Here is a 26,735-nt window from a genome sequence, read left to right on the forward strand (position 1 = left end):
CAATACGCCAGGATACTGCACCCCAGCAATACGCCAGGATACTGCACCTCAGCAATACGCCAGGATACTGCACCCCCAGCAATACGTCAGGATACTGCACCCCCAGCAATACGTCAGGATACTGCACCTCAGCAATACGCCAGGATACTGCACCCCCAGCAATACGCCAGGATACTGCACCCCAGCAATACGCCAGGATACTGCACCCCCAGCAATACGCCAGGATACTGCACCCCCAGCAATACGCCAGGATACTGCACCCCCAGCAATACGCCAGGATACTGCACCCCCAGTAATACGCCAGGATACTGCACCCCCAGCAATACGCCAGGATACTGCACCCCAGTAATACGTCAGGATACTGCACCCCAGTAATACGTCAGGATACTGCACCCCAGCAATACACCAGGATACTGCACCCCCAGCAATACGCCAGGATACTGCACCCCCAGCAATACACCAGGATACTGCACCCCAGCAATACACCAGGATACTGCACCCCAGCAATACGCCAGGATACTGCACCCCCAGCAATACACCAGGATACTGCGCCCCCAGCAATACGCCAGGATACTGCACCCCCAGCAATACGCCAGGATACTGCACCCCCAGCAATACACCAGGATACAGCACCCCAGTATTGGGCCAGGATACTGCACCCCCAGTAATACACCAGGATGCACCCCCAGTAATACACCAGGATACTGCACCCCAGCAATACACCAGGATACTGCACCCCAGCAATACACCAGGATACTGCACCCCCAGCAATACGCCAGGATACTGCACCCCCAGCAATACGCCAGGATACTGCACCCCAGCAATACGCCAGGATACTGCGCCCCCAGCAATACGCCAGGATACTGCACCCCCAGCAATACACCAGGATACTGCACCCCCAGCAATACACCAGGATACTGCGCCCCCAGCAATACACCAGGATACTGCGCCCCCAGCAATACGCCAGGATACTGCACCCCAGCAATACGCCAGGATACTGCACCCCCATCAATACGCCAGGATACTGCACCCCCAGCAATACACCAGGATACTGCTCCCCCAGCAATACACCAGGATACTGCACCCCCAGCAATACGCCAGGATACTGCACCCCCAGCAATACGCCAGGATACTGCACCCCAGCAATACGCCAGGATACTGCACCCCCACCAATATGCCAGGATACTGCACCCCAGCAATACGCCAGGATACTGCACCCCAGCAATACGCCAGGATACTGCACCCCAGTATTGGGCCAGGATACTGCACCCCAGTAATACGCCAGGATACTGCACCCCAGTAATACGCCAGGATACTGCACCCCAGCAATACACCAGGATACTGCACCCCAGTAATATGCCAGGATACTGCACCCCAGTATTGGGCCAGGATACTGCACCCCAGTATTGGGCCAGGATACTGCACCCCAGTATTGGGCCAGGATACTGCACCCCAGTAATACGCCAGGATTCTGCACCCCAGTATTGGGCCAGGATACTGCACCTCAGTAATACACCCCAGTCACTTGCTCCTCTCACCTTCTCTCCTTTGAAGGTCCCGGTAAGTAATGTGCCATCAGGTCCCAGAAACATTCCAGACTCTCCCTTATCTCCCTAGAAACAAGAACAGCAATGTGATAGCATAAGCTGGCAACACATGGCAGGGCAGAAGTGACCAATCTGAGGCTTCATAGGGACATTTTAAATGTTTCAACCCAATCAAGTATTGGAAACGTCCTTGGTTGTGCATCCCATATACAGCAAATATTACAATAACAAACCCTGAAGTATCGTGATTATTCACACTTATGTCTGTGTAACATTTTGGTCACATATCCGTTACCATTATGATTTCATTATGTGTATTCTCGTCTAGAATCCTTCAACCGGAAGTGGCAGTTATGTCCCTCTCACCTTTGGTCCATTCAGTCCGGGGTAACCTTGATCGCCTCGATCTCCTTTGTATCCTCTGGGGCCCTGGAAATATGAATCATGAAATGTCAGCAAGTGGCAATAAAGCAGCTGCACACCTGTAAGCAGACACCTGACCAGCTCACCTGGAGTCCAGCGCCACTATCCCGGCCCTGCGGAGACATAAATCATAGAGATTATACTGTAAGAAGTGACGGACTGGCTGCTTTCTTCCATCTGTCCCTCTACCAATTTACAGAGTAGCAGCATTTGTTGTAACAGGGAGATGCTTCAAATCTTGGAGAGAGATGCGGCTGAGGCAGACAAAGGGCCTTATTCTGATGCGTTCGCATGGGGGAGCGATGTTTTCCTTCCGCGCATGTTCATATGCTGGGTGTGAGCAGGGTCAGCAAACTGCCAGTTTCCCGTTCGCACCTAGCAGTGCGGGCAGGGGGTGTTGGGAGGCGGCGATGACCAGCGTATCATGGGTGTTCCCATTAAAGTTAGTTAGTGACGTGGATGCCGGGGGCAGGCAGTAGATGTCAGTGGATATCAGCCAGCTGCCCGTCCTGTTCTAGTACAGGGAGCACGCAAAGCTAGAACACCAGAGAGTGTCCTAGTTTTGCGCGCACCTTCCAAATCATTCGATGGCCAGCGACCATCGAATGATTTGGCCCTTGCACCCAGGGCTGCGAATGGTTGTTTATGCAAAACATCCATTCGCAACCGTGTGGGGAACGCAGCGAGCGAGGGGGGCGGCTGTGCGAGTTGCGTTTTGTCCAGAATAAGATCCCAAGTACCAACTGATAAGCAAGTAACTGTCATTTTATAGACTGTACTAGAAAAATTACTATTAGGGGCTGATTGGTTGGTACTTTATTTTTGTCCTCTTCATCTCCCCATAGCTCTGGTTGGGTGAATTTAAGTACCGGACGAGCCATATATACTGCTAGTATTTTTAATCCCACATAGGCTATACAGTGATGTGTATTTACTAAAAGAAGAGTTATGAATATTTTAATACCCGTTCTCGACAATATGCAAATTAGCCGATTCAAACACTAGCCAGAACCATTTACATAGCAGGCCTCTACACGAATGCTTCACCCCCTGAGTCTTCAGGGCATTACATGGGCAGACATTCTTACATTAAAAAAAGGTTTCCAAGTAAATGTCATGACCCAGAATCCTGTGGGATATCTGCATGCAAGTACACAGATACATTTATTCCAATGCTGGGTACAAATGTAGCCACGGATACGATAGCACATATATACCTCTCAACTGTCCCGCTTTCCGCAGGAACGTCCCGTTTTTTTGGGGACATTCTCAAGGGGGGGTAGTTGGGGGTGTCCCCCCTGTCATCCGTTAATAGACGCCTATTCATGCCCCACAGTGGTGAAAATATGGCGTGGCCTCACGAGAATAGGACACTCTTCTCGCCTACTACTACACCTACTTCCCGCTAGGCCACACCCCCAAAAATTCCAGAGACGCCTTCGGCCACGCCAGTGTCCCTCCTTCTCCCTCCCCAAGGTTGGGAGGTATGCACATATGACATTACAAGGACAGGAGTGGTGTTGTAGATAATGCCCTTATGCCCCATCTGATGAAAATGGACTGGAAGCATTGGAAGCTCCAGACTGTCCAAAATTAAAATAGGAGAGCCACACCCACTGCCAGTTTGGAATGGCAGTTGGTGGCAGTGGGTGTGGCTCTCCTATTTGAATTTTGAATTGGAACCACCACTGACTGGACGCAGGGAATGTGATTAAAGGGAAGAGTAACCAAACCTTCTGAGGAGTACAAGAAGAGGTGCAGACTACAGCACCCACCCACATTCTACCTAGCATTTATTTAGTACATCCTATAAAATGGAAGCTAGAATCTGATTGGTTACAATGTCTCCGCTTGTCTTCCTTAGAAGGTTTGATGAATCTTCCCCTAAGGGATAAAGCCATACACACTGTATGTATCATATTCCGGTCACAGGTCCGCGCCACTCACCTCTCCTCCATTATTTCCTCCATATATGTCCTAAAAAATAAAACAAAGGAAAATTATTTGAAACATACAGGGATTCCAATGTGACATGACAAAAACCTCAACATGATGGTGGAAAATGAAGACAGAATGTAGAGCCACGGCATCAGTGCAGCAATACTTACTGTGCTCTCCCGTGATCTGTAGATGATCTGACCAGGAGGCCCAGGTGGACCAGGAAGACCAGCTCCATCACGGCCAGGTTCCCCCTGCAAACAGGATTACATGTTGTTACATGGACTGGTATGGGGTGAGGGGTGTACCCCTGTAGTCCGCTTACACATTAGGACATAAAAATAAACCTAAATCAATAGTCCCATATTTGTCTTAATCATCAGGAAAGACTTCATCGTACAACGCTAGCTACACGTCACTCATTCCCGGGACATGACAGTAGATACAGTAGTCCCTGTTGTATAACCCTGAACGAAACCAGACCGGGTACCAGGATATAGATTATATATGATTATCCATTACACTCACCCGTTCACCTTGATCGCCCTTATCTCCCTTTGCACCCTGCAGAAAAAAAAAAATTCTCATATGAAAAACTTTTTACGTTAAGTTCTTAGTGACTGCTGTAGTGGTACAATGCTAATGGTTGCCTGAGCGGAGTAACAAGTGAATAGTTCTGATAAAAGCCCAGTACCATAGATGCCCAGCAGGAGGCGTATGCAACATATAAATTGGCCCCATAGAGAATGCAACAGAACAGAAATCACAGAAGAAGCATGGTATGATGGGCTGACGGGATTCCGCCGGTCAGTATACCAACATCGGAAGCCTGCCCGCCGGTACTCCGACAGGGGGCGAGCGCAAAGAAGACCCGTTCGGCGTCGCTGAGCTTGCCACAGGTTCTATTCTCCTTCTATGCGGGTCACAGACCCCCATGAGGGACAATGACCCCTGTCAGTCAGGATCCCGACTATCGGGCATTTCAAAAGTCGGGATTCAGATGTTGCGATACTGATTGTTGGGATCCCGACTGTCGCGCCATCATCCGGGACCCTGTTGCAGGTGTTTAGTAAACAGAACTAGCTGCCCATGAGTAAAACTGTGCTATGCCTATAATTTATCTAGTCAGTGTGTACGGCAGGGGTGTCAAACACAAGGCCCGCGGGCCAAATCCGGCACGCCAGACCTCTTCATGTGGCCCGCGCAGCCGCCGCCAGCCTTCACATTTTATTCTCGATTTTTTTTTTAAACAAGAAAGCCGCCTCTTCAGCGCATGCGCGGCAGCCTACAAGCCAGAGAACGTGTGCCCTCTAGCACAGTGCCGCCGGTCGTCAACCCCTCCTCCACTCCCACCTGCTGTATAGGAGCCAGAGAGAGGAAAGAGCAGGTCCGTCGTGGTGAATGGTGCTGCTGCTGCTGTGCGCTCCAGGTCACTTACTGCTGAGTGTGCACTGCACAGTGACCGGGAGCACGCTGCCCCCCCACTCCTGGATAGATAGTGCGAGGAGGGGGAAATGCGCCTGTGTGAGAGCGCAGCTGTGTCCTTGGTGGTGGAGCAGCTCAGACTGGAGTGGACGCATCAGAGCGGGTAAGTGTCAAACTCTCTGCCTATGTGTGTGTGTGCACTGGCACATTGCAGCCCATCATTAATTGCTGTGTCCCATGATAATAAGCAGGACATATGCCCTAAGACTGAGTGCTGCCCCCCTGTGCAAGCAGCGTGTACCCTAATGCACTGCAGTTCACAGCAATAGCAGGAGGGAAATGCTACTGCTGAGTTACAGTGGTATTATTTGGGACATACTTGTATGAAGGACACTATTATGATAATAAAGGGGGTTATTCTAGTCCATTCTTTCTGACAAAATCCTTCTTAGATGGACAAAACCATGTGCACTGCAGGTGGGGTAGATGTTACTTGTGCAGAGAGAATTAGATTTGGGTGGGGTTTTTCTTCAAAGTGAGATCTATATTGAAGTGTAAAATCATGCAGTCAGTATTTTCCCTGCACAGAAACAAAATAACTCACCCAAATCTAATTCTCTCTGCACATGTTACATCTGCCCCCCTGCAGTGCACATGGTTTTGTCCATCTAAGAAGGATTTTGTCAGAAAGAATGAACTAGAATAAACCCCAAAGAGTGGACACATAGTCCTACAGATACAACCGGCCCTTTGAGGGTGACCAAACTGCTGATGCGGCCCCCGATGAATTTGAGTTTGACACCCCTGGTACAGGATACGGGCATAGGGCGACACTATGTACAGATAGAGCCATCCTCGTCTAGCCCTTTCATAGCATTAAGTGAGCCAGAGCTGGCGGACTTTATCCCCTGCTAATCCCCTACTGTATTGTTCTATGTCTTGTATTGCAGCTGAGAACAATAGGCCTCGGCTCACCATGGCTAGCTGAAGAAGGCTCCATCTGTACTTCGACCACAAAAGATCGACACATGAAATACGTCAACATGGCTAAGGTAGACAGGGTCGGAAGTTCGACACAAGCAATGAATCGACAATGGGAAGCTCGACAGTCAAAAGATGAATTTTTCTGAGCCAACATGTGCCGACAGGCGCCATTTCATACCCTACTATCCACTAGGGCATGGTAGGAGAATTTAATAATGTGCTGAGTGCAGCGAGCCATGCGTGGGGACACGGTACACTGGTCCGGTGTCCATGTCGACTTATGTCGAAATTTGGATAAAAAAAGGGCAAAACTCGTGTCGACATTTAGACTCTAGACCTTGCCATTGTTGGCCTAATGCTTGTGTCACCTTCCAAATCTTAACCATGTCAACCTATTTAATGGGTCACCCTAAGCCCTGTTGACTGTTGACCCTGTCAACATAATGTTTATTGACCTTCATTGTGGCGATCCTATGACCCGCACCTGTGTGTACTGCATATGGTTGCTGCAAACAATGATAGCCGGCAATATAGTGTTGGTGAAAGTTTGAACCATATGTATTTATCGGTCTGGATGCTGCACATATATAGTAAGCGCTTGCTAGTGGAGGCAATGGTCACACTTTTATAGCCCATACAGGGTTCATTTTTACCTGTGGACCTGGGAATCCATCCAATCCCGGTCTGCCATCCAAACCAGCCTGTCCCCGATCTCCCTAAAGTAGACCGGAATAGAAGAGAGAGAATAAATATATTTAGCCACACTACAGATGATATAAAAGCAGTGAAATTGGGAATTTAATTAAAATACAGATGAATGAACACATACAGTATTAATTGCAAGATTCTGATATATAAAGCTGGGTAAAGATGTATCTGTCCAATCTTTGGAAAGTGGAGAGAGATAAATTACCAGCCAATCAGCTCCTGTCATTTTCACTCCCAGCCTGTAACATGGCAGTTAGGAGCTGACTGTCTGGTACTTTTTTCCCCATCCACTTTATCTTTCCACAAGTTTTAATAACTAAGGGGCAGATTTATTAAGCTTGGTGAAGTGATAAAGTGTCTGATTTAATCAGCTCCTAACTGTGGACACTACAGGCCTGGCTTGAAAAATGACAGGTAGGAGCTGATTGGCCGATGATAAAAAACAGACACTTTATCACTTCACCGAGCTTAATAAATCTACCCCTGGATCTTATAGAAGCTACAGTTATGGCAGGAAACTGAAGTGTATGGTTTGTACAATTGCAGACACATTGAATAATCTGTTACCTTTAATCCCGGAAACCCTGGACTTCCTTGGTCTCCCTGAAGTAAAAAAGCAGATTACATATATATATTAACATTTCCAATCTGTAATGCAGCTGCAGATCCGATAGTTTACTAATGCGCAATTCACATATGATGTTCTGCTAACAGAGCAGTAACTTATAAGGTAGACTTCAATCAACAGGAAACATGATACCCACTGGGAGAAACGCGTCAGGCTGCAGTGGTACACAGACAGGCTTAAGGTGCCAATACTCGGTACAATTACTGTATGCAATTTGGACTAGATCGCATTGCATCGTATACCTTTTGCAATGCAATGAGATGCAATCTAGTACAAAAAGTATGGGCAGCATGTGTGCGGGAGCGAGCATCGCACCTGTTAAATTGTACCGTGTATGGGCACCTTAAATCCTCATCCACACTGCTCACACTCTACTAAGCACACACACACACACAAGTATATTGGAAGTTACCTACCTTTTTTCCTGGGATTTCAGACATTCCCTAGTAAAGAAAGAAAGATATTTCACTCAATAAGGTTAAAAAAAAAAAAAGTTCAACTTGCGCGGATCTTACATGTTACACAAAGAAAAAACATTTTACTTGTCACATCTTATAGAAAAAATGACATTTAATAAAGCTCTATGGGGCAGATGTATGAAGCAGTGATAAGGGAGGAGAAGTGAGCCAGAGAAGAAGTGGCACATGGCAACCAATCAGCACTGAAGTAACATCTATAATTTGCATAATATAAATATACAGAGCAGCTGATTGGTTGCCATGGGCCACTTCTCCTCTGGCTCACTTCTACTCCCTTATCACTTACGGCCAGGTGGGGTTTACCTGTTCGGTAGGCTGCGAACAGGTGCAGCCTAGCAAACAGGGCTGAATCAGGCCCAAAGTGCAAGCAGCCAGTTTCCTGACAGACATAATATTGCTGTGATTACCACTGATACCTGTGGGTCTCGACCACCATAACCAATTCCGGAACCTTCCATGTCATCCTGGAAGAAAGAGAACAGAGCGTCACCACCATTACAAGGAAGTGATGGGGCTACTGTATTATACTTCATGTCCTTTCCGTATCTTTTCACTTTAGTTCTGTAATCAGGCCGCTCAGCACATCTTACCGTCCGTGGGTCATTTTATTTTGAGGAACCAAACATAGGGTCTTGTAGGATATGATGGATAGATGATATGTGCACGGGAAAAATATTAACGGCCCCTTCTATGAAAATCAACTACAGCCCCTTCCTGGCATCTTAGAAGAGCGAAACGCGTGAACAAAACGGTTTCAGATGATACATTCCCTTAGTACACTGCTGCTGTGGGAGAGAGGGGCATGGGCGCTTGATGATGCCATTCAGGTGTCCCTGTACCATGATGGTCAGTGCCGCGATTATGTATGCACTGCACCACTGACGTGGACCACTCCCATTGGTATTTTCCAGACAAGACCATGTCAGCACTGTATTCATTGCATTGAATAAGTCATCCTACAATCACATACTAATCTAACCTGTTTTTTAAGTACTTACAAATCCAACACCAAATCCACGCGCGGGGCCGGGAGGTCCTGGGGGGCCGGGCAATCCGCGTGGTCCAATTGGTCCTGGAAGCCCAGCCAACCCTGTTTCTCCCGAGATACCTGGAATTCCAGGTTCTCCAGTAGTGCCCTGTAATAAAGTAAAAAACGATTAAAGCAAATTGCTGTATATACGAGTCACAACTGTTTCGGCAGGTGCCACTGCACAGAGCACAGAATACATTTAGTCTTTGTAGGATACAGAAGGTTTTGGTTCTTATAAATCATAATAAAATATGTTTTAAAAAACACATAACATGCAATTTAAAAAGGTACGGAACGCTTGTCCTTATTAACTCTATTGATGTTATTTGGTCAAAAAACAATTGTTTTACAAAAATAAATATATAGTATTTGTTCAGTGAAGACAATGATCTGCGTCCCTTAAGTCATACTGGGGGGAAATGTAATAGGCCGAGAGATTCAGAAAGTGAGAAATTTGGTAAGAATACTCCAGGTTTTTTTTTTTAAAGCGGCAATCATTTACACTGCAAAACTAGTTTGATTTTGCAGTGTAAATGATTGCCGCTTTAAAATAACTGGAGATTTCTCACCAAATCTCTCACTTTCTGAATCTCTCATCCTATTCATTTTACCCCACTGTATCTGACTCCTGCCTCGCCAAAAAGTACATCTGTGCAAAGGAGAGGTCAGTGACCACTAGGGGGCGCCTTGGTACACAAAAGTGCAATCCACTATGATGTTTCTGAATTTACACTGTAGGTGCTGAAAGTATTGAGGTGTGATTTTGTATTTCTTCTGTCCTCAAGCTTCATGTTTGTATCAGCACTCCATTTTTGCTTTTGATTTTGTATTTTTTGTTACGTTTGGATTAATAAACCCTTTTCGCACCCCTGTTTCAAATCACAAAAGAATTCCCTTTGCAACACACACAAAAAACAAACCCATTAAATCAAAAGGTTGAATTCATTTAGCCACGAGAACCACTGGACCATCTTCCAGTGCATTAACTGAGAGAATGTGACTAATTGAATCTCACCCAAAAGCATCACACACAACAATGTACAGAGACGCACTTCAGGTTACGCCACAGCATGCGCTTTTTTTTGTACTGCATGCCAGGGATCATTTTAGTTTTGCCATTTTCACGGGACATAATATAGAAAACACCTAATTATAAAATTGTACAAAAAAAAAAAAATGGCAGCCGACGGTATTGGCTTTGTAGACGGCAATCCTGTAAATAGTGCACTCAAGAGTCAAATCTCCTCTGCATGCTGGGTAAAATGTTGGGATCAACTTCCTGCATTCCATGCTGGTAGAACCAAACACGGCACCACATTACAGTGCATGCTGGGAGTTTGACACCTGTTACCTGGGACACTGCCTCATGGGAAAACTCAGCGAGAATCTCCCTTAGATAAGAGGGGATTGGAGGAAATTTGTTCTGTGAGACATTGAAAAGATTTCTGAGGAAAATATTCAGATTCAAATCCTGAGAATTCAAATTACACAAAGACGCACAAATGCTCAACTTACTTTCTGGCCCGGAGCTCCGGGAAGTCCGACATCTCCATCCTCACCCTAGACCGGAATCAAATAAATGGTTTACGTTAGTTGTAAAGGAATGATAAGTTTAAGATGAAGACAAACATAAAAGCTGCCTACAGATTTGTATGGGTTTTTCTTATACATGGATGGTGGTGATCTTTTCTTAGAGCTCTGTAATCCTAGATTGCAGATGCGCTAAAGCTGGGAGATAAAGTAGCAGCCAAGCAGCTTCTGTCATTTTTCAAGCACAGCCTGCAACATGGCAGTTGAGAGCCGATTGGCTGGTGCTTTATCTCTCTCCACTTGATCACTCGCCAAACTATGGCCCTCCAGCTTTTGTGAAACTACAAGTCCCATCATGCCTTGCCACAGTTTTGCTTTTAGAGAATGCTAAAACTATGGCAAGGCATGCTGGGATGTGTAGTTTCACAACAGCTGGAGGACCATCGTTTGGCTATGTCTGGCTTAGTACATCTCTCCCTAAGGTCAGTCAGGCGAGCACATCGTCAGCCGCAATCTGATCACATAATATCACTATACAGAAATATATACAAACATCTCACCCTCTCTCCAGGAACGCCTGAGGTACCCGGGATTCCGTCTTTTCCAGGGGGACCCTAATAAAATGAAATACAAATGTTGGCTTGAATAAACTAAAAATGAATGCACAATGCAGAGCAGTAGGATGCACAGTAATTATCATGGGCTTAAACCCCTAACACCTAACTAAATATCCATTCTAAAGCAGAGATATCCCATAATGAGGATCTGCAGGTGAGGCCCAGGCTCTGTTTTTTGGGTTCCTTGATTCTAAGATATCGAGAGCCACCTGTGTATTGTCTCAGGATAGTAGTGCACTAATACTAAGGGTTCCCAGAAGATAGAGGCATGGACACTTGTGGTCACAGCAATACACAATAGTTTTATTCTAATTTTACACCATTTATCAGCCTGATGCCCACCGCGCCAAAGGGCATTGGGGCAGCCCTGGGCTTCAACATGGGCAGGTAAGTTCTGGAGGGGGTACCCCTTATTTGGGGGGTACCCCCTCCAGACTGAGCACTGATCTGGAGCATGCAGGGCTAAAGCTAGTTGGTCTTGGACCGACTGACATTGTTTTCACTAAAATAAGCAAGTTACTGGGTTTCAATAATCTACGGCTAGAACAGGAGGAATGCAGCAAACCTACAAATGTGGCTAAACCTTTGGAAATGGATGTTTGACCGCTTTTCTCAAATTCACAAAGCTCTGGAATGCTACAGATTCTGGATTTGGACCCGGTACACCTTGGACAATGCCATCTTTTGATGGTGTTAACTAATAGAAGCATATGGGCTTCTTATTGCACTACCCTCTGAGTGGGATCCAATCAGATCCCTCTCATCACTCCCCACACGCCGCTATGCTTGCAATGGGTGGCGGTATACAGTAGATCGCATACAAAATGTGATGCTTGATACATCTCACGATATAGGAGATTATAACAGCCGCAGTGCTAGTTACCCCACAAGCAGGAGGACCCGTCTCATGACATTATACATAACACATCCGCTAGAACATTAGACATTACCGGAGGACCAGGGGGGCCGGAGTTCCCATCCGTTCCAGGGCGACCAGGTAGACCAGGGGGACCTGGCATTGCCGTGGTGTTCATTCCAAACTGTCCTGGCACACCTGGTAATCCGGGTACACCAGGAGGACCTGGTGGACCAGGCATACCAGGTGGTCCCTGAAAATGAAACAGACATAAGATCAGAGGTTTATATCAGACAGCAGCCTCAGGCGATGTATGCCTCTTGTTATTTCTCTCTTTCTTTCATTACTGCATTATAGTATATATATCACAGCATTTCCTAATTACAGATCTACTCCGAAACATACAGATGTGTCCACATACATCTGTCCTTTCTGTAAAACAACCCTTCTAGACAGGGCTGCCACTGATTGGCTAACGGTACACACGCTTTGATTGGCTCAAAAGCCGGTGCAGCATTTTAATTGGCCGCCAGCGTCCTGCATTGAAGAAGCAGGCAGCACAGCGGAGGTAGTTGGGGGGGGGGGGGGTTTGCAGGGGGCAAAATGAGCTCCCCTTACAGAGGCCGGGGCCCAGGACAGCTGTACCCACAGCACCCCCCTGTTGGCGACCCTGCTTCTAGCAGTGACGTGCAGTGGTGGCTGTGAACGGAGAGGCACTGTCACAGCCACCACTGCACCGCAACCCCCCCCCCCCCCCCCCCCGCTGCCGCCGACACCCGCTGCCCACCTCCTCCAGCAGCAGGCAACATCCATCCCCTGCCGCAAACCTCTGTCCCCGCCCGCTGTAACACCCCCCCACGCACCTGACACCGGCGCACGCAGCAGTCGTCCTCTGCTGACACCTCCATCCCCGCCCGTTTGACTCTCCAGCACAGCACAGGTCACAGCATTGGGACTCGGGGAGCAGGGGAGAAGGGAGCAAACGCGGCACTTTCGGAAGCTTACATGACAGGGGCTGCTGTGATTGGCCAGCAGCTGGATCTGCTGTCCAATCACAGCAGCCCCTGTCAATTAGGCACTTCTAAAAGTGCCGCTTTTAGTGTTATTTTTAATGAGCTTTTTAGCCCACTGCTTAGCCCTGCCCCAAGCCCCGCCCCCCGCTTTGTCCCCTTGCAGTTCTGTTTGGGAGGCACGCTTATCGATGCCTCCCAAACTAGGTTCATTCATTCAAACCAGTAAAATAATATAAAGAAAATACTTATGACACAGAATATGTATGTACAGTATATGTATTATTTTAAAACAAATTGACAGGGGAAGCACTGCCTCCCCTGCCTCCCCTGACTGCACGTCCCTGGCTTCTAGACATGCAATGCCATGTAGCACCGGGCATCTTATTTTGCGACTTTTTCTGATATCTGATTTGCTGTTGGCATTAAGCCACACCTCTAAAATAAGATGATGATTATTTGTTTATTAACAGTTATTAATTTAGCATGGACCTATTACAAAGTGCCCCAGTGAAGCTTACAATCTATATACCCCACAACTATGGAAATGCAGGTACTTTTGTCAGAAGTCAGTTAATCTATCAGCAAGTAATTGAGACTGATTTCTGCAGTTACAGAGGCAAAGACAATACCTGCAATGGTATTACGGTTTGATAAATATTAACCCCATGATGTACACATAGAAATTTAAAGGGAAAATAAAAAAAATGTTTAGAGTCTTTTTAACATAGACTTACCCTGATGTTTTCCAGATCACCGCTATATCCAGAACCCTCCATATCTATGAATGTCTACAAACAAAGGACATGAAATTAAAATATCATCATGTATCATCATCAGTATCATGTGTGACTGACAATAATTACCCTTTGTTACATATTGTATGTCCCTATTTCCTGAGCGGAACTTTAGTACATTACAAGATAATTGTAAAACTGGCAATAGCCTTTGATAAAATATGGGGTGCATTTATCAGAATTCTCACTGTAAAGTCCAGAACCCTAAGATATTTCAGTTTATTTTTTTTAACCCTTTGAATGCCAACATTTCTGTGAGAGAGGCGCAAAATAGCCATTAAAAATGCCAGCGTCGCTCACATTTGTTATATAAATTCAAACAAAAAATCTTGTGTAAAAGATTATATTTCCTAGATAAGGTAACGTTACAGGTCATGATAAATAAAGATGTTTGCTTGGCAATTTTCACACCTATTTTGACAAATTCATTTGGCACCCAAGGGGTTATTTTAGTCTGAATTACGTCAATTAAACTTCATGTCATTTTTCGTAGCATAAGAGTTTGTTGCATTTTTGATTTATGTCTGTGCTTCTGTAGTCATTTTTTCTTGGCTGATGTAGATTTATACAAATTGCTAGGGGTGAATTTATTTAATCGACCAATCTGTATGGATTAATAATGGTGTGCACATGCAATGATTACAAACATTTCTTTGACCTCTCCCGAGCCCTCTACGGTAGCCCAGCTTCTTAGAATATTCTACCAAAAATAATTAATCCTCAAAAAGTTTTGGCTTTGAGAACCTTCTTACCAGTTTATCCATTTTGGAACCTGGGCCTGGTGGACCAGGTGGTCCGGGAAGACCTCTAATGCCAACTCCAACATCACCCTAAAGAAAGAAACATAACGATTTTTACAGAAACAAACATCATACATACATACATACATACATACATACATACTTAATTAGGGTGATTGCCTACTGCAATAACTGCATAACACAGGAGCGTTATACTGAATGTTAATCACATGTGTAGGTGGGGCTTTACGACATATCTAATTAGTTGACACTGGAGCCATGTTCCTGGCCAATCACAGGGGTTCATAGAAAATCTGCACAATGCTGGATAAGTGTCTGCAGCTACACAGAAATAGCCAAAATGCAGAAACATGCAACTCGTCCAATCACATCCGTCGTACCTTTTCTCCTTTTTGCCCGGGATCACCTGGGGTTCCTGGGAAGCCCTGAGGTCCAATTTCGCCCTGTGTGCAACAAAAATGTACATAAATAATTAAGATCTATCTATATTGTATCCTGATGACAATCAATAGAATGAAATGTTGGGGTTTAAGTATAGTTATTGTTTTTATTGTTATGTAAAATAATCAGGAGTTAACGCACAAATGTAACCTTCTTAGTATGCGAAAAAATGGTCCAGAGTATATTTATACTGTACTATATATGAAAACGGTTATATACTGTGCTATCTATCTATCAATCTATATACTGGATACAGAAAGGCCGCACTCTGCAGACTAAATCCAAATTATTTAATAGTGCAAAAGGCAAAGGTGTCACATCAACGTTTCAGGGTACAAATACCCCTGACAATGGGGTGTTTGTACCCCGAAACTTTGATGTGACACCTGGCCTTTTGTATCATTACATAATTTGGATTAAGTTTGCAGAGTGCCGCGCCTTTCTGTACCCTGTATTATTGGTGGAGTACTCCTCTGCCCTGGGATGGCACCTCAGCCATATATGTGTGTGTATGTATATTGTAATATATAAAACAGAACCTATGTATTCTGTAATATGTATACTGTAAAACACATAAGTGACTTACAGCCTTGCCATCTTCGCCCGGATCACCCTGTAATCAAAGATACAGATAAGTTCAGTTATGACACAGCTTGGAGACCAGATCCACAGAATCCCAAACTCTACCTATCGCCACCAGTTACAATTAATGACCTCATCCCCAAATGTCAAATATTCAATAAGTTATCACTTAATACATGTTTCTACTCACTCCAGGCCTGACTCCGAGTAAGCCATGAACCGGACACAATTGTTGCCGCACTGCGTTCTTGGAAATAAATGAGGATCTCCAACAGTACTCAAACACAATGTAATCTATGCGCCACATGGCTGTCATCCATTTATACCCATTCAATCGCCAGAATAGTTGCAGCGGAGATGCTTATACCTCGGACTCCACCTGACATTACTCAGCAATGCATATGATTGGCTAGAATTGTGTTCACATAACCCGGCAGTGCCTGTGTGGTACAGCTGTGCCGTTAGTTGTAAGCTGTAGTCATTACTAACTGTCACATTTTCTACTAAGTGATTTGGAAAACGTGGACCGTTAGTAGATGACCGGTTTGGCCAGCCCTAGTTTAGACAGATTGATGTGTATTACTCATTGAAACTGGCCAATGCAAAATGACTGGACAAATATACAGCTCTCTTGGCTGAATGGCTTTCAAACATTACATCCTAAGAACCTCTATGGGTACAGTCATCAGACACCAATACTTTGTGCCATATGTATGGATTGGGGATGGACCATTCTCCAATTAAATAAAAAAAACTAAATAAATAAATAGAACATTGATACCCTATTCATTCATATAATTATTCGTCATTCGTTCATTTTCAGGTTATCCGCAACCTTTCTGGCTTTTCCGCAGTTGAAGAACTCATAGAATGCTTTTGAGTCAATGAACTATAACTCCCAGAATGCTTTGCAATTCAAAAACAGAAAGAGTGAAGACAACTTACAGGTTCTCCTTCATTCCCTGGAGCTCCTTGGGGACCGGGTGGACCGGGGAGGCCGGTGATCTGCTGCACGGTGCTGCCATCACTCTTCTGCAAAACTGACGGCCCTGGGGGACCAGCTGGACCAGGTGGGCCAGGAGGTCCTGATTCTCCTTTCTGTCCCTTCGCTCCTGGGTATCCGAATCCTGCACCACCCTAAAAGAGAGACAAATTTGATAGGTTACTTGTAGGTGATGATTCAACAGACCTTAAACCACTACAAACTTCCTAAGAGATACTCACTTTAACTCCAAGTTCTCCTTTTTGACCCTACATTAATTAAAAGGCAAGTATTAATATATAATATGATAATAATATCACATTATCTGAGTAAACAGATCTGCACAATGAAACAGTATACTAGTCTACATTAGATTACTCCTCTCCAGGAGAAGCCCAATAGGGATATGCCGGCCGGTAGGCACTAATGGGAGTGGAGTTGGGGGCTTCTCGTTATTACTGTAGATCTGGCTCACTGGCAGATTAATGGAGCAAATGACAGGTCTAAAAAGTGATGGTGTCAAAAATGCAGCAATTTTGATAAGAATTGCTTTATAAATCGGTCCTGTTTTATCCACATGGGATTTCTGTGGATCGCAAGTGTCACGCCCCCTGTACAGCCTCCTGAAGTGAGCCACGCCCCCTATCTGCATCACTCCCGCCAGCCCGGCCCCCTGCTTCGCCAAGTGGGCTGGCTGCCCTCTCACAAGATGTGACTAGGATGCACCAGGATACGGAGCTGATTCATTTGAAATGTGATACTTGTATATCTGGGTCTCTGAATCTGCATATGAAGTGCTACCAGAGGCGCGTAACTAGATATTTGTAGGCCCCATAGCAAAAGTTTGTAAGGGCCCCTATTTAGCAACTGATGGTGATAAATGTATGCAAAACATATTAGTTTGACAGTAAAGATGGGCCCCCTTCAGCTCTGGGCCCCATAGCAGCTGCACCCCCTGCACCTATGGTAGTTACGCCCCTGAGTGCTACAATGCAGCAGCTGTTATATTTTTCCATGTCAAGTCCAGTATGCAGTCGGTGGATAGACAATAGGGGTCTTTCTGTTACCTAGGTAACTGATCAGGTGCAGGGTGATTTGTCAAGCAGCTACTAAAAGGAAGGGAGTAAATCCCTGAGTGGATGCACAATGTCTAGGTTGACAGTGACTAGGTTGATACCTAAAAAGGGTCAACGTACCTTATGTCGACACAACCTTATGGTCAACATAGGCAAGGTCGACCATCAAAGAGTTGACATGAGTTTTTCATGATTTTTTTTGTTATGTGGTTATCCATACTTTACTATCCAAGTAGGCATAGAGTGGGAATGTAATAGTGTGCCGAAAGCAGCGAGGCACCGCGCCCGAAGTATGGCGAGCGAAGTGAGGGGACACAGTACATATTTGCGGTGTCCATGTTGATGTACAATTTCATAGAAGCCAAAAAATCATGAAAAACACATCTATACCATAACCATCAAGTTCCTCTGCGCTTCATATACAGCCGTATATCAAATTATTCAGCAGAGTCCCCTGGTGTGTCCCAGTAGTATCACATTGCAACTAAGACACATTTTCAGCAAATACAGAAGTTTGGCGCTGACCGAGTTGCACGGGACCTTGCGGCTCACTCGTGCCAGGCATCTCCTGTGAGTGGTGTACTGAGGCTGGACGCAGGGTCGAACGTGTTTGTGTGTGTGGGGGGGGGGACGGACGAGGGGATTGACTCATTAAGCATAGTAATGCCGGGTACACACCAGAACGACCATGGTCATGTGACAATCGTGAAATGATTTCCTTTGAAATCGCACAATGGTCGCAGGATTTACAAACACACGATCTGCATACGATCGGTACCAAATCTAAGGGAGATTGCCGAATCTTTACTGCAGAGGGTCAAACCTCCAATCCGACAGACGACCGTTGGGGGGCGCGCAACGGATTGGAATCGGACTGAAAACAGGCACGAGTCTGCTCTTTTTACATACAATCGGTTGTACGACGCATTGAAATTGGGGGATTGGAGCCCAAATCGCCCTGGTGTGTAGCCTACATAAGAGCAAGCAACTCCAATGTGCAGGGGGATGAATAGGATCCTGTAACCTACAAAAGGGCAGACATCCAGCATCAGACTGGATTACGGGAAGGGCAAGTTGGGCCTAATTCAGACCGGAATGCTGGGCTGCTAATTTTTGAAGCCCTGCGATTAGATACACGCCGCACCGCCACAGTGAATTCCCACCCTGCGCAGGCCTGCGAATTGATGCAAATCCCGACTGTGTGCAGCCTGTGCATAGCCCAGGACTTACTTGGCATCTGCAATAGAAACCGGCTGATCGGTGCTGGAGCTGATGTCACGCCTGCGTTTTCCCTGACACTCCCAGAAAATGAGGAATTTATCGCAGGAGGGCCCCGGACATGCTTACTATGTGCCATCTGCATGTGCAGGCTATCGATAACCACCAGTGTGATGAGTTCTGAATTAGGCCCATTGTATGTGTTCCCTACCACTCAGAGCACACTGCCGATCTGTCATACTGTCCACTGCAGCTGGACCACCCTGACTCCCTGTTCAGCAGCAGTCTCCTCTCACTTTCTGCCCGATGTGCTGCAGCATCCAGTGGTAGTGCTACGGGGGGGGGGGGGGGGGAAGGGAACGACACCACACACACACACACACACAAACAAACAAACAATTGTACGGATTGCCACACCACCTCCAGAACCTGCCTCTGGGTGAGCTGCTACGAAGAAGTAAGGTCACAAGTGGTAGGCAAGCATCGATGGCAATGACAATGGTGGCCATCCCTATCCCCTCCTGGCGGCGGCAACCCGGGTCGCATGCAATAAGTCGTATGTAAAAAGGCCGCATGCGATGTATCACATGTGATCCTGCCACCCGGAGGGAGATCGGATGGACATCGCAGCAGTGTATGGCCACCTTTAGTCCAATATTCATACCTGGGGGGGAGGGGCATGGGTACAAAGATTCACTGGTGACAGGGATAGTGCTCCGAGGAGGAAATGAGGGACAAGTGCCAGCATATAATAAATGCACAGTTGTACAATAATATATAGCGAGATATCACCCTTATTCTAACTTTAGCCAATTAACTGCAAATATTATAGGCAAACAAACACCATTTCCAAAGCGTTCCCATATACAGCAGTTCCCCTAAAGCAGTTATAAACCAAATCTAATGACATAGCAATACATCTGTACATGCCCAACTCCCCATCCCAGCTGCACATTGGTGTACTCTATTTTACGACACTTGTATATAGACATAGAGAGCAAAGCCCCATACAGACTAAACAATATTGTTTACAAACAACGTCAATGATTTCTCTTGAACTCCTGGGCAAACGATATAGCCGATATTACCCATATCGATAGGTCCGAAATGTTGTTATATTGCTCAGCATGTATGGGGCTTAAGAGAGAAGAGGTTGGAAGTGGAGTTCAGTGAAGAATGCACACTGCATACACAACACATAAAGATTTAGAGGTGGGAATCCCTTTAATAGGAGGCAGCACAGGTAGAGGCGGTATACGAGGAGCATACCAATGTCAGTGACCAATGTCCTTCTCACACAGTGCAGGTGCATGCTGATTGGTCTGTATATGTCAGTAAGTTTCCTCATGTCGGCTGGGATGTACCAAGCAGCCCATCTTGGTACATCCCGTCTTGGCCTGATGCTCATCTCATATGTACTGACAACGCAATGGGCAACACAAAAGGGCAGCTCTCCTGATAACAGCTGCCCTTTGCGATCCCCGCAACTGCCTGCATTTCCTCGTTTCATACGGGGAATTCCTTCTGCGCTTACGCAGAGAAGCTGGCGGCTGCGGGGCATGCTGGGATCCCTCACAAAGCAGCGATGTGAAGAGAAGCCCATACAGCTGACTCATATAAAGTCACAGATCACATATGATGCTACAGTCACATTTAATTTTACAGGAGTTAATACAACTTACCTTTTCTCCTCTAGACGCCACGCCTGAGCTTGTACTGGCTCCGGCATCCCCTTTAGGACCAGTTAGTCCTATGTTACCCTTCTCCCCTCGGTCTCCCTTCTCTCCCTTCTGCCCAGCCTGACCTGTAACAGGGATTCCACAATCACCAAGAGAATCTATCTATCTATGCTATACAGTCTCAGTAACCCACTATGGGTACTACTATAATATAACGGAACTAAAACGGATTAAATAAGTATATCATAAAATAAAATAATTGTGGTTAACAAGAGTTTGTTTCAGGCTCTACAGCCACTTATATATGGTCACTACAATGATGACAGAGTACACCATAAAGCACACTGATGCACACATATAAGCCCCACTCTAGGGACAGGTCTCCGCAGACTAGAGGTAGGTACAGGTGTGTGGCGAGGCGGAGGTGCACATATAAGCCCCACTCTAGGGACAGGTCTCCGCAGACTAGAGGTAGGTACAGGTGTGTGTGGAGGCGGAGGTGCACATATAAGCCCCACTCTAGGGACAGCTCTCCGCAGACTAGAAGTAGGTACAGGTGTGTGGAGAGGTGGAGGCGCACATATAAGCTCCACTCTAGGGATATATATCTGCAGACTAGAAGTAGGTACAAGTGTGTGGGGAGGTGGAAGTGCACATATAAGCTCCACTCTAGGAACAGGTCTCTGCAGACTAGAAGTAGGTACAGGTGTGTGTGAAGGTGGAGGTGCACATATAAGCTCCACTCTAGGGACATGTCTCCGCAGACTAGAAGTAGGTACAGGTGTGTGTGGCGAGGCGGAGGTGCACATATAAGCTCCACTCTAGGGACAGGTCTCCGCAGACTAGAAGTAGGTACAGGTGTGTGGCGAGGCGGAGGTGCACATATAAGCTCCACTCTAAGGACAGGTCTCTGCAGACTAGAAGTAGGTACAGGTGTGTGGGAAGGTGGAGGTGCACATATAAGCTCCACTCTAGGGACAGGTCTCTGCAGACTAGAAGTAGGTACAAGTGTGTGGGGAGGTGGAGGTGCACATATAAGCTCCACTCTAGGGACATGTCTCTGCAGACTAGAAGTAGGTACAGGTGTGTGTGGCGAGGCGGAGGTGCACATATAAGCTCCACTCTAGGGACAGGTCTCCGCAGACTAGAGGTAGGTACAGGTGTGTGGCGAGGCGGAGGTGCACATATAAGCCCCACTTTAGGGATATATATCTGCAGACTAGAAGTAGGTACAAGTGTGTGTGGAGGTGGAGGTGCACATATAAGCCCCACTCTAGGGACAGGTCTCTGCAGACTAGAAGTAGGTACAGGTGTGTGTGGAGGTGCACATATAAGCCCCACTCTAGGGACAGGTCTCCGCAGACTAGAGGTAGGTACAGGTGTGTGGCGAGGCGGAGGTGCACATATAAGCTCCCCTCTAGGGACATGTCTCTGCAGACTAGAGGTGGGCCTAGGTGTGTGGCAAGTAACCAAGCTGATTGGTTGCTAAGGGCAACTTCTCCATCTCCCCCTACATAATTCCACACAACATTTCGTAGGTTCCTGACCTGCTACTTCAACCCTCTGTACAGTCTCCTTTGTGATCACAGGTTCTCTCTGCACGGATGGTCTCTGTATCGGGGGTACTGTGATGGGTGCCTGTTCCTTGATTCTTGGTGGAGCACGAGTCACCTACATGATAATATAGGAACAAGTCATTTAGTTATTGTACCTGCTGTTGTTACAGTTATTTCTTCCCCATATTCTTGCTGCATTTACAGAACCAGCGAATGTGGTCATGAGCCAGCCATAACCAACGCAATTTTTTAATTGACATACAAACCCCCACTTGCAGATAATCTGGGATGAACATTATAGTGTAATAAGTCATTTTTGAATATTCTAAAGCAGCGTTTGCTGGGGTCTACCGGGCGTTTCATGGGCGTGTCCACAAAACGACAGGTGCTCCAGAATGCCCCCTGCTTGTTAATCAGGCAGCGAGTTCCCCGGCAAATGAAAAGTTTGCCAAAGGCGCTCGCTGCGATGGTTTGTACATGTGCATTATCGCCTATGCATAGATCCCCACCATGGGGGACAGTTCCGAATTTGGACCTGTGCGAATAGTTCTGAATCGGCTCCCATATTTGTATCCCCCAATTGTAAAATAATGCAAGTTGCAACTATCTGTGGTTGTGGCTTCTGAGTGATCATCGTCACAGTAAAGTTTAACCCTTACTAAAATCAATGAAACTCATTTCAAAACGTCTGAAAGGTCACAGAATGGTCTGTTCTTATACATGTATTCACTGCAGAACGGAGGCGCGCCGAAGCATACAAATGATACATGGTAGATGGATGCTCAGACAGAGAAATACACAGATTTAGTTTTTCAACAAATATCACTGAAACCATTTGTTACCAGAGAAAGGACAGACTCCAGTCATGCTGTAAACACCTCGTGGGTGGCCTTGGAAAAATGCAATGGACTACACTGCAACTAGAACGGTTTAAAAAAGTTTTAAAAAATCGTCAAAATACTGTGTAACAGCAGCGGTGTGAAATATCCAGGAGTCTTTGTCACTGGACGAATTACAGCTATATGGCAAATATACAAACTCATTCATGGAATTAAAAGATACGGCATCACTACAGAATATGTGGGAGGAGATATGTTTCTACCCATATACTTCTTTAACTTTTTATTACAATATCTGTCTTACCTCTACTACTTCTTTTTCTGGAAGGCCGCTGCCAAAGTCTCCAGAGATCTGTAACGATGAATACGTGGTCAGCATATTAGGTCGTCAGGCACCATTTTGACATTTATAATGCCAACATGAAAATGTCAACACCATGTCGACATGTTCAGCATGATAAAATGTTGCTGATGGTCACAATGCCAAGATATTTTTCAGATAACCCAACTTTAACCGATGAGTTGACGATTTGTCCATTAGATGTTCACATTTCAACATTAGAACATATGATGTGTTCCAATGTCGACATAATGACTGCATACCAATAATGCACTAAACAAATGCAATTATTTCCTTAATAGAGGTAATATTAAAAAGAACCACAAGATGGCAGTATTTGGCCAGAGACATTTATTTATTTATTTATTTATTTATTAACAGTTTCTTATATAGCGCACACATATTCCGCAGCGCTTTACAGAGTATAGTTGAACACTCACATCAGTCCCTGCCCCAGTGGAGCTTACAATCTATATTCCCCACCACATGTACATGCACACACAGACATTCTAGGGTTAATTTGTTTGGAGCCAATTAGCCTACCAGTATATTTTTGGATTGTGGGAGGAAACCGGAGCACCCGGAGGAAACCCACGCAAGTATGGGAAGAATATACAAACTTCACACAGTTAGGGCCATGGTGGGAATCGAACCCATGGCCTCAGCGCTGTGAGGCAGTAATGCTAACCATTACACCATCCGTGCTGTCCGTAAAAAAATATAAAAAAAAAAAAACGTTTTAAAATCACTGTACAGTGAGCAACAGAAGCCTTAAAGATGTTGGGTACATTTTGCCTATTTAAAAAAACAAAGACCTAAATGTGTCCTAAAAATTGATGGCAGAAGTACAGGATGTACTTATGCTGAGCTTCAAATACGGTCTTCTGCTCAAACTGTCTGTTAGTGGTCAAGTCCCCACATCCTGTAAGCTTACTGATGGATATATTTCTGGGAATTGTCTCTGGCTATTGATACGGACTTAAATGTGCACATTTTCCACACACTGTAAATACATGAGCATTTTATGACAAAAATAGTAATACCCAACTCAACCACACGATGGCAGCATCTTGCAACCGATTTCTGACTAAAAAATAATGGCCTTTTTTTGGTATTTTATGCTCACGTTTTTATGATGAGCTAACACGATTCTCAGATGCACACCAATAACTAATGACATTAAACATTGATTATTGGCATTGCAAACATCAATACACATTATTATGCAAAGGTACATCCTCACAAAGAATGGACATATCGCTGCCTGACAGGAATTTATTGCACCGGAGTAGAAGATGCTTTCACTTTGCCCTGGGAAGTGGCTGCCAAGGGCGACCTCTGCATTTTAGTTGATCCCTAAAAGTAAATTTGCAGCATGGACAGTTTATGGTCATCAGGAGATAACCCGTCGGAAAATGAAAAGGATTTTTCCATGTTTGGCGGATGTGCCTGCAGTTATCAGTAAGAACAATGGAAATGTAAAAAGTGCTATCTAATCAGGCATATGCTGAGGAAAATGGCTGCTCCAAAGTAAATGTCCTACAAAGCTTTCTCTATGATAAAATACAAGATGAGTTCCCTAGTATTGGCGACACCAGCAGGCCCTAAAAAGAAATAGATTTTTGCAGCTATTCCCAATTAGCAGCTAGTATTTGAAGTGCACCCTACATGGGTTTTGCATTCAAACATTTATTTGTACCAGAAGAGAATCCCCATATGCAACTATATAATTATCAGCCCAGCCCCCCGCAAATAGGCTACAACACAGGTTCCCAAACTCTGTCCTCAGGACCCCACACAGTGCATGTATTCCAGGTCTGCTCACAGAATCACACGTGAAATAATTACCTCCACCTTAGGATCTTTTAAAATGTGTCAATGAGTAATGAGTGCGCCTGTCGGGTGATCTGGAATACGTGAACGGTGTGGGATCCTGAGGACCGAGTTTGACAATCCCTGGGCTAGAGCAATCCTTTAACTATTGCATGCACTACCCCCCTGCCCTTCCCGCCTGTTTTCTACACCCCTATGCCTTCCCAATACAAAACACACTAGAGCTATCTGCTTTGGATCCATACCTGTTAATTCCGACGGACAATACGACATATGCCCAAACTGCCTTACCCATGGTCATACCCGTTTAGCTTTAAACATTCTATTGAATCAATTCAAAACATTCCACACAAACTAGCTAGAGGAACAATTCAGTCCGTTTGAGCATCACCAGTCATTATATACATGTTCTAGATTAGTGTAATACATTTTTATTGTTGCCGAACAGGTGGGAGCATAGATGGCAACATCTTACAATTATTTCCAGCACAGCAACTCTAGACAAACAACGCTGTCTATCATGCACCCTTGCCTGGCCTGCCGCCTGTCACCTCTATCCAAACCCTGCAAGCCGTCCACTGCCCCTATAGCTGCCAAGGACTCGCACCACCTCAGAACACCCTAACTGCGTCTCAGATGTGAGTGACCCGCTCCAGCCACATCTCAGCTGCATGAAGCTCCTTACAATTCCCCTTGGGTGTTTCTAAATATCTCGGAAGTGGCCCTCAACAGTTCGTCAAAACCAGATGGGTCCGAACCTTACATTCTTGGGTTCCAGCTGTTCATTGCCTACTCTGAGAGTCCTTCAATCTGGTTTCTTGGCAACAGAGAACGTGGTCTCAGCCCTATCTGAAGTCTGGCCTATTAGAAGTATGAAGGCCGGGGTAGGTTGGGGAATATTTGCACCGGGACCACAATTATTGGAGGGCAGCCCTGCTATACCCTGAGGAATGATAAAACTATATTTAAAAAAAAAAGAAGTGCAGAAAAAGAAAACGTGACAGGCTGGGCGGAATATTAGTCACGATGAGTAATGCCGCTTACACAATTTCATACAGATGATGAACTCACCGCATCGGAATCATCTCCTTCTTCTTCACACTGTAGTTCCGCTGCCCTGGGATCGTTTACCATTTTCAACTCTGCTATTATTCCCTAGAAAAAATATAAGAATATTGTATTAAACCAGCAATCAGTTAGAACAATACATTCAATAGTCAAAATGGGTCAAGAAATAGATCAGACAGCACCTGTTGTTGTTACTGTTGGTTTGTTAAATATGGAATGATCCAGAAAACATAGCGGGCTATTCAATTAGTGGTGATTTTTCACCTACGCAAAAAAATTGTCACTTTTCATGTGTTTTTTTTTTTTTTTCGGATGAATGTTGATTCCACCGATTAAATTTGATGGCAGAGTATTCGCCTGTATTAGCGGTCAGAGAGGCATTTTATCA

The 26,735-nt window shown here is 45.4% G+C and overlaps 1 protein-coding gene across 4 annotated transcripts in view; it reads right to left on the minus strand.

Annotated features, from left to right (window-relative positions):
* The window catches only part of COL18A1 (collagen type XVIII alpha 1 chain), a 145,729-nt gene that overhangs the window by 19,052 nt on the left and 99,942 nt on the right, over positions 1 to 26,735 (minus strand). For 3 of the 4 annotated variants that reach the window (XM_083154666.1, XM_083154665.1, XM_083154663.1), the window contains 24 exons: positions 26,351 to 26,434; positions 23,411 to 23,458; positions 22,259 to 22,382; positions 20,715 to 20,836; positions 16,981 to 17,007; positions 16,702 to 16,893; positions 15,761 to 15,787; positions 15,114 to 15,176; positions 14,725 to 14,802; positions 13,913 to 13,966; positions 12,260 to 12,418; positions 11,253 to 11,306; positions 10,678 to 10,722; positions 9,131 to 9,268; positions 8,540 to 8,596; positions 8,070 to 8,096; positions 7,593 to 7,628; positions 6,971 to 7,033; positions 4,437 to 4,472; positions 4,079 to 4,162; positions 3,918 to 3,947; positions 2,057 to 2,083; positions 1,914 to 1,976; positions 1,539 to 1,613 (listed from right to left, as the gene is read on the minus strand). In XM_083154666.1, coding sequence (XP_083010792.1) covers positions 1,539 to 1,613; positions 1,914 to 1,976; positions 2,057 to 2,083; positions 3,918 to 3,947; positions 4,079 to 4,162; positions 4,437 to 4,472; positions 6,971 to 7,033; positions 7,593 to 7,628; positions 8,070 to 8,096; positions 8,540 to 8,596; positions 9,131 to 9,268; positions 10,678 to 10,722; positions 11,253 to 11,306; positions 12,260 to 12,418; positions 13,913 to 13,966; positions 14,725 to 14,802; positions 15,114 to 15,176; positions 15,761 to 15,787; positions 16,702 to 16,893; positions 16,981 to 17,007; positions 20,715 to 20,836; positions 22,259 to 22,382; positions 23,411 to 23,458; positions 26,351 to 26,434 — 1,713 coding nt within the window. The remainder of the gene's footprint in view (positions 1 to 1,538; positions 1,614 to 1,913; positions 1,977 to 2,056; positions 2,084 to 3,917; positions 3,948 to 4,078; positions 4,163 to 4,436; positions 4,473 to 6,970; positions 7,034 to 7,592; positions 7,629 to 8,069; positions 8,097 to 8,539; positions 8,597 to 9,130; positions 9,269 to 10,677; positions 10,723 to 11,252; positions 11,307 to 12,259; positions 12,419 to 13,912; positions 13,967 to 14,724; positions 14,803 to 15,113; positions 15,177 to 15,760; positions 15,788 to 16,701; positions 16,894 to 16,980; positions 17,008 to 20,714; positions 20,837 to 22,258; positions 22,383 to 23,410; positions 23,459 to 26,350; positions 26,435 to 26,735) is intronic. The other variant, XM_083154664.1, reaches the window with a different exon arrangement.

Source organism: Crinia signifera, chromosome 7 (assembly GCF_055691185.1).
Source record: "Crinia signifera chromosome 7, ASM5569118v1, whole genome shotgun sequence".
In the NCBI taxonomy this organism is placed as follows: domain Eukaryota; kingdom Metazoa; phylum Chordata; class Amphibia; order Anura; family Myobatrachidae; genus Crinia; species Crinia signifera.